Source organism: Tupaia chinensis, unplaced genomic scaffold (genome assembly GCF_000334495.1).
Source record: "Tupaia chinensis unplaced genomic scaffold, TupChi_1.0 Scaffold000597_1, whole genome shotgun sequence".
Taxonomy (NCBI): domain Eukaryota; kingdom Metazoa; phylum Chordata; class Mammalia; order Scandentia; family Tupaiidae; genus Tupaia; species Tupaia belangeri.
In genome coordinates, this window is record NW_006160114.1 from 2,261,915 (window position 1) to 2,270,812 (window position 8,898).

At 40.7% G+C, this 8,898-nt stretch overlaps 1 protein-coding gene across 1 annotated transcript in view; it reads left to right on the forward strand.

The window, feature by feature from the left end:
- The window catches only part of B3GLCT (beta 3-glucosyltransferase), a gene marked incomplete at its 5' end in the record, with an annotated part of 135,537 nt that overhangs the window by 6,298 nt on the left and 120,341 nt on the right, over positions 1-8,898 (forward strand). Inside the window, 1 exon segment of the mRNA XM_027775679.1 lies at positions 1,890-1,929. Coding sequence (XP_027631480.1) covers positions 1,890-1,929 — 40 coding nt within the window.

Below are 8,898 nucleotides of genomic sequence, written 5' to 3' on the forward strand. Positions count from 1 at the left end.
AGGAATGCAGCGTCATGATGTAAGGGAGGAGCATTGGAAAGGAGGCAAGACACCTGAGTTTGGGTCCTTGCCTTTGCAGTTAGAATGACTGGTGGGGTCTTTAGAAAATCATTTATTTTTTTCTGAGTTTCCATGGTCTCATTTGTAAAAGGAGAGTGTTCGATTGAATCATTTCCAGTGCTGTTTTCAGATCTAAGAATTCTGTCATTCCAAAGCCTCGTCTGGCATGTAATGCTATGGGCTCCCAAGGAGAAGGCAGGTTGACCCAGAGGCAGCCAGCAGGTTCATGGTGGGGCTGAGTGGTGACTCCGGAGCTGAGGCCAGTGTTCTTTCCCTGAGAGCAAGTTGTTCTCCTACACGGGAGTAGCATTTGGAGTACAGAGGGCCTAGGGAGTCCATGCACGCTGACTGATGGTGGTGACCTGGCTTTGGTTCAGCACAGAAGTGGGTTGAGTTTTCCAACCATTTTTAGTGTTTTTTTTTTTTTTTTTTTTTTTTTTTTAAAAAAACTTTTTAAATCAAATTAAAGTGGGGGCCTAGGGAGTCCATGCACGCTGACTGATGGTGGTGACCTGGCTTTGGTTCAGCACAGAAGTGGGTTGAGTTTTCCAACCATTTTTAGTGATTTTTTTTTTTTCTTTTTCTTTTTCAAAAAACTATTTTAATCAGAATTAAGTGAGGTGTCAGGTGATGCTGAGATTTAACAAATCAGCATATAACTGTGGGGTTCTTCTTTTCTCATTGGCATTTCTGTTCTTGAGATAAAGATAATTTCAGAAAATGCTACCAAAGATCATCATTCCCCTGTGTTTAGCTCTCTCTCCTCCCCACTCATTGTCATAGTCCCTTTTGCATTCTTAGAGGATACATCCCTTTGTGGCTGCATTGGCTTTTAAGCTGCTCCTAGTATTGTTGACAAAAGCTCACAACCACATTTCTTATTGCAGTCTGTGAAGAAAACAAAAGGATATTTGCTGCCGTCCAATTGTCCTAATAATAGCTTATGGTTAGTAAAAGCAAAAAAGGGCAATTAGAGAGCAAATTCCTTCCCTAGTCTGCAGAGCTGACAATGAAGATGGCAGATTGAGCTGCCGATGCTCTGCACTTTGCCAGAGAAATCTTTGGAGAGTTCCTCCCTTGATTTGCACAGAATTAGGCTTGGTATTTCTGTGCCCGCTTCCAGATTTCTGTCAGGCGCCTCTGAATTCTAGGGGCTGCCACAGACTAATCTCTGAGGGCTGGGTAGGCCCTAAGGCTGCTTTGCGGGTAGAAGAGGTTATCTTGGTTAAGATTCTTGGTGGAAGCATATTTAAGCCCACGGGTGATAAAGTACAATGATTAGTAGAGTTCATCTTCATGAAGCACACCCTAATAGAATGAGACGATCCCGGATCCATTTGGAATGCTTTACAGTCTACACAGTTTTTAAAATAAATCCCCAAGAACATTGTGAACTAGTTAAGCATTAATTTCATTTTATATAGGAGGAAAGAGCTTTAGCTGCATTAAGTGACTTGTCAAGATCACATGAGAGGCACAGCCCCAACTAAGAGGCTTCTGTGAGAATCGATGCTTGTTTTTCCCCTTGGGTTATGGTCTCATTTCTTTAGGGAAGTATCTCCAAGCTATCTCCAGATCTTTCCCCTAAATGGTAACACTGTACATACAAGGGGGTTTCCAGAAAGTTCATGAAAGATGAGTGCAAGAGATGGAGACAGCAGCGGGTCGGGAGAATTAAAGTATGAGGGTGCAAAAAAATGTGAAATTCATGTATAGTTTTTCCTAATACATATTTTCCATAAGCTCTTTGAAGGCCTCTTGTATTCGCTGTATCACTAGCTCTGTTATGTGATGAGGCTTATCTTTTTTCTCTTTTGTTTAAAATATAGGATTTGGAGAAAAGTAATATATCAAGGACAGATGATGTAGGTAAGTCATTACAAAATTTTTTTTTAAAATACACTCTAAGGGTGTGTATTCAGGCATATTTCTTGTAAATTATCTTTCAGTGATGCGAAGTGTTCTTTCTGATTTTATTTACGGGGTAACTATGGTTATAAACACATTCTGTCTTTGGCCCAGCCCAAGGTTTACCTTTAGGAAGATCTGGGGAGGACACTTTCCAGATTAGAATATTGGCATGTGATGCATGTTGGAAGTAACGTTATCCTGTTGGATTTCATTCCTTCAGCCATCTTTTATTGAGTTTCTAATAAGGGCTGAGCACCATGCCAGGTGGGCACGGTGGGAGAAGGTGAGATGAATAAGGTATGCTCCGTGGGAGAAAAGAACAGATGTGGCCTTCGCTTGTGCTTCCTCTGCCTGGAGCCAGTCTCTTCACTCATTGACCTGCACACAAATGCTTGCCCATCAGAAGCCAGCTCTCAGCCACATCTGTCAAACGCATCCCAAGAACCCTGATGTAGAGTCTGCTGCTCCTTCTTTTGTAACACATCATACTTGCATCCTAGCCTTTGAATACCTTATTTATGCTCCTTTTCTCCCTAAATTTATTTAAAGTTTCTTACATAAGAGAGAGACAGACAGGAAGATGGGCATCCCCAGAAGGGTCTCTATGCTGTGATCCAGCCCCAGTCTCACTCAGCCTGGTTCATGGGCATGTGTACCTAGAGAAATCTTGGGACATGAACCCAGGACCTTCCTTATGTAGATCCAGTTGTATCACCGCTGAGCCTCCATCTGACCTCTCGCACTCCTTTTCCCACACATCTTTCCCCCAGTGTATTGTAAGCATCTTCAAGGATATGACTAGGAGTTAGTCTTTTTAAAAAAAAAAATTATAGGAAGCATGCCCCTGTATAAGGCTGCCCTTTTGTGGGTAGGGGTGAGTCTCCCCAAAGGCTGTGAGCTTTGTCTGTGTCCTTCATCCCAGGGTAGGCCATGAAGACCTGGAAGCTGAGCTGTGGGTAATAGGGAGATAGATATTTTTCTTTCTAGACCTTTCCTTCTCGGGCCTTGATTCAGAGGTATGTAGAAGTGCAGAAAATGGGGTGAAAGGGGAGGATGACTTGTGCTGAGGCCCACAGGGACAGGAGTTGAGGTCTGTGAGCCCTGAGCACAGCTGTATTTAAGGGGCCATATTGGTTCATTGCTTTTTCTTCTCTGTGTTATAATACCCAGTCCTTTCAGCCACTTTACTGTTTTGCTGCCAGACCTGGTGGCAATGGGCATTTATTTGTAGACTTATTTCATGGAGCTGATAGATCTTCTAGTAGTAAATTGTTATTTATTTTAAAATTATTTTAATATGAGAAGGTGCATGTGTGTGGGTGAGATAAGGGACAGTAGGGCATGGGGAGAAAGCACCTCTAACTGGGCCTGGTCAGATTGAAATCCCTTCTCCAATTCTTTATCTCATCAGGATCTTGGCATGTCTGTGCATACCCAGCATGCTTCTTAGTCCAGTAGGGCTGAGACCCGAATCCTAGTGGGCCATGTGGGATCCAGCTTCCTCTGTGCAACACCTAACTGCTGTGCCATAGGGCTGGCCTGTCCATGGTTATTAAATGAATTAACAACCTGAGTCCAGAATCTGGTCTTAAAATCACAAAGGAGAAATTACCTTGGACAGTTAAACTGCTAACGTCCAGTTGAGTGATACCTCACTTGGCATCAGTTTATCTGAAAAAGACCTGGGGGCTCCCTTGTCAGAGTGTTCATAGTGTCCACAGGACCGGCAGGTCACCATAGAGCCTGGTGCATGGGCACCAGCAGCGTCAGAGTGCCTGCATGGGCTCACACACAGAAGGCTGGTGACGGCCTTCAAGCACCGAACTGTCCTTTTTGCTCTTTCAGCTTACTGGCTAGTTGATAGATGCCCTAGTGTGCGGTTATTCTCAACAAGGAAAACCTAACTGGGGTGGCTCTTTGTGTGTGTCTATGTATACATATTTATCCGTCAGCTTTAAATCACAAGGCTGCTTGTTATTTACCTTTTATCAGAAGAATGCCATATTAATTTCTCATCAGAAAAGCACCAGTGTGATGAAATCTATTCTGGGTAATTTCTGACCAGGAAGATTAGCACTTAGTACAGTGTTTGGCTCATAATTGATGCTCAGCATCAGATGACATAGAAAGCCTTTGGTTTTTTTACTTTCAGAGACAATTCTTTCTTTTCCAGGCAGCCTTTTCTAACTGTCTTCTGTGTTCCACTGCCTTTCTTGAATGTTCTCTACATCTCACCCTTGCTTTCAGCACCGCATTGGCCACATTGACCCTTCTTATATCCTTGATGGATTTTTTTTTTTTTATCTTTCTTTGCTATAGCCTGACACACTATTTTTTTTTTAAAGTGTATTTATTTTGAGAGAGAGAGATACTCTCAATAACGTCTTACCACGCCATGATCTTCCTCCTAGCCTCCGAGCCAGCCAGTGTGTTCAGGTCACTCTGGGATCTAAACGTGGGGCCTCCCATCTGGCTCTGGTATTGTACAGTGGTGTGGCACTGTGCCTTGGCCACGCTGGTCATTACTATCAGGCAGTTCGTGTGCCACCTCTATTGCACAGTCCTGGAGAAGGAAGAATGGTGGTGCATCTTGAGTTGCGACAGTGGTCACTGAAGGCAAATTGCAGTGAGCTTAGGGAAATGTAGCCAAGATGATAAAGCCAAGAGTAGTGGAGTTGAGTGATTTTGCTCTGGCAACTGGGCAGTAGGAGTGTAAGAGCCTGGTGGTAGGATGGTGTACACTGAGAAAACAGCTAAAAATAGTTAGTGAGATGAGTTCTGGGGTCCAGACTGAACCCAAATGTGATTCAACTGAAGGAAGGCTTATGCTGTGTCAGAAAATACTTCTTGGTGCTGTTATAAAGAAGAGCAGAATTGAAACATATAAGCTGATCTCAGCACCAAACTGTACTTCCCTGACTCTTTTTTGGGAATGAGTTTGAGCTGAGTAGCATGTAAATGGCCTCTTGTTCATTATTATCAGGGTTATGGAAGCTGGGTGTCTCCTTCCCTTTACCCTTGTCCTCCAAACACCACCCCCAACATGTCTTATTCTTTAGCCATACTTAACTGTTAATATTTTCAGGGCTCTAAATTTGACCCCCTGTTCCATACTTGGACTGCTCCCTCTGTGAAGAAGGTCTTTCTACCCCTTTTTTGCTTGTCCGTAGGACATAGTGTCCTTATCTCCTCCTCTAGAAAGGCCCTACTGCTTGGGCCCCACCTGGGTTCTGTGGCCCTTTCCCAGTTTGAAATGATTAATCTACAGTAAAAGTCTTTCTCTCTCTCTCTTTTTTTATTTTTAAAGAGATTTTTGCTATAGGGCACATGCCGGGGGGAGTGGCTACACCACAATGTCTTCTCCAGTTTCCTCTCGGGATTTTAGGCACACACACACACATGCCCCTGATGTGTTTGAAGTCACTGGATCCAGACTTGAACCACTGTCAACCATGTGGGACGTAATCACTACGCCATCTGCTGGTCCCCAGCCCAAGCCTCTTAATGTGGCATATAAATCCTTCATGATCTGATTTGGCTGACTCTGCCTCCCTCTCTTACTTTCTCACTCTTCTGTCCCACCATCCTTTTCTCAGAAATGCCCAGCAGGCTCCCTAGTGGTCTCCTCAGGAAAGCTGCAGAAATAAGGCAGTTGGCTTTCGTAACCCCACTGCTTTCTCTGCCACTGATCTGCTACTTCTCTGCAGGAGTCAGCAGAAAACTGCTGCTTTTTAAAGGAAGCTCGGGAACGCCTCTTTCCTCCTCCTGAAGCTGCCCTTGCACTTGCCCACCTCCCGCTCCAGAAGCATCTCTCACTTCACCCCAGCTCTGTATTTGTAATGGCCTTTCTTCTGAACTAGGCTCAGCCATTGAAGTGCTGCAGTCACACTTACTCATTTTTTTACCCCAGAACCTTGCACTGAGAAGATGTTTGCTCAATGAATACATGTAATACGCATGATTGAACTATGTAAAAAGGAAGGGGCCAGTGTGATTTCTTGGTCGTTATGTCAAAGAGAGATGGACAAATACAACTCAGAGCATGACCCAGGGATATGGAAAGGGGGATAATTGCTTCTTCTCTTCTTGCAAAGCCCTTTCTGTTTCTGGAGGAGCTGTTAATGTGGCTTTGCTGAGCTAGTGGAAGTGGCAAGAGTTGGTTACTGTGGTGGTCATAGATTAACCTTTTCACAGTCCTGCTCATTTAAAAATTTTATTATAAAATATTTTAAGCTTATATAAAGTTACAAAGAGTAATATGATGAATATCAACATATCTACCACCTACATTAAGAGATAAAAATGTTATTAATACAGCTGAACTCTTTTAACCAGTATTCTGCTTTGGTATTTAAAATGCCCATGTAATCCTTTACACATTTACAGATATGAACCTATGTGTATAGTATAAGTTTGTATATGTGTTTATATTTGTGCAAACTATTGACTTATATAGTTATTATTTTATAACTCTTCTAAGCATCCTATCTGTGGGATTTATCTACAATATCCATCTGGATTGATACACGTAGTGCTAGTTAGTTTTTATTGCTGTGTAGTGTTCTAATTCATATATCTTGTTAGTAGATATTTGGTTGCTTCCAGTTCTTTCCTCTTACACAATGCCACTGTGAGCATTCTTGTTATATATCTTTGTATACCCATGTGAGAGTTTCTCAAGGATCATTAGTAGGAGTAAAATTTCTGCTTAATTGGGAATGTGCATATTCAACTTCATTACATTTTACAAAAATAATTCTCTGAAGCTTATTTACTTCATACTTAACAAAAAGAAATCTTTCTAACTCCTCTCAGATATGTAAGTTTTATATTCATGTTTCAGATGTAGTAGATTAAAGGTAGCATTTCTATTGAAACTTAAGATGCTCATTTAGGGGGTCAACAGGTGGCAAGGTAGTTGAGAACTCTGGGCTCTCACATGGCGGACCGTGGTTCCAGTCCTGGACCTAGCAGCTTGCTTTCTCACTTTCCCTCCCTCCCTCTCTCACTCTGTCTCTTTCTGGTCAAATTAAAATAACTAAATAAATACAGTTAAATAAATAATTCTTTTTTTTTAAAAAATAACTAACTAAATACAGTTAAATAAATAATTCTTTTTTAAAAAATGCTCTTTTAAGCCTTATCCATGTATCTTATGTATAGGCCCAAGAAACCAATTTAAAATAAAAAGAGTATATGGAATGTTCATATGTATATAAATTCCTAAAGAAAAGGAAGTACGTTGTATTCAGTATTGTTCAGCATTTAAAAACAATTTTATTGAGTTTTGACCAAAGAGCACTTTGCATTATTTTTAGGATCTAGATGGCTCACTGTGGAGCTATCTGTTGTATGAATATTAGAGTGAGTGAATAAAAGAATGGAGCCATAGAACTGAACTTAACACACTCAAACATCCAGTCCCAAGGAATACAAAGGACCCCACATAGGCTCAACCCAAGAAGATCTTCCCCCAGGCACATCATAGCCAGATTGACCAAAACCACAGACAGAGACAAGATACTAAATTTGGCATGAGAGAGATGTCAAATTACTTTCAAAGGCTATCCCATAAGGCTAACGTCGGACCTTTCATTGGAAACGGCGCGTGCAAGGAAAGAATGGGAAAACATATTCAAAGTATTAAGTGAAAAACAATTTCAACCGAGAATGAGATACCTAGCAAGATTGTCCTTCATATGGGAAAAAATAGACAAAAACATTCTCAGGTAAACAAAACCTGAAAGAATTTACCAACACCAGACCAGCTCTCCAAGAAGTGCCAAGAGAATGGCTAGCCTCATAGTAGGGACGAGTTCAGAGTTAAATGTTAACTTTTAGAGTTTAAATGGAAAGATCAGACCATAGTAACACTGCAAATTCAATAGCAGAGAGGTTAGTCATGAGTCTGAACTAGTGAAATAGAATTTTTTTGACTATAGACTAAAACGTTACCGATTTTCTTCAATGCTTTGATTTCATTATTGAAGGATTTTTGTCTTCTCTTGAACTGTTGATAGGTTTATCTACAGACTATTTGAACTGAATCCTAACCTTTTTCCTGGCTTTAAACTTTAAGTAAATTTCTCTTAACATTTTTAAATTTTTATCTATTACAACTAAAACTGTTTTTCTTGAAATAAAAAATGCATTAAAAATGCCTATTAATACCTATTTAATGACTGTGGTAAGCTATATGGCCCCAGCAAGGTGCTCCTTTACAGTATATTTACTTTACTCACTAAGGTTTATGCCCAGAATTAGACATGTGTTATATATATATATATATATATGAACATATCAGTTGTGCTTGCTATTGGAAGTTTTTAAGTTAATTAAGATCTTTAGTGGATCAGTCAAATGTGAAAAAAAAAAAGGCATAGGAAACAACTGTACATAAAAGAGACAGTGTGGGAGAAGGGGGAGAATTGGCAGAGGGTGAGAAGTAGGGAGTCAAAGAGGGGGAAAAAAAGCAAAATATATAAGAAACAAGAAATAGAAAATTATTTGTTGATGATAACATTTATGGTAATATCCTTGATTGAGCCAATATACAATGTATTCTGGATGGAAAATCTCATTTTGTATACTGTATTGATGTACACTGAACGACTGAAAAAAAAAAAAGAACTGAACTTAAGAACAATAAAATATAATGGAATAAAGTTAAAATCAAATTAGTGTCCCTGGGCTGAGGTATTAAAGTAAAAGGCTCAAGGTGAGAAGAAGGTCCCCGCATTGATATACTATAAACCTAGCTGGAGGCTACGTTTATGTGACGTCTACCTTTTGTCAGCCAGCATCCCATCTGGTGTCAGGGTGCTGACACAATGGCTGTTTGTATCTATTTCTTTATTACAAGCTCGAACCTGGGGAAGCCTAATGTGCTGTTCCAGTGTGTGAGCTGAGCACCCATGCTACTGGCAA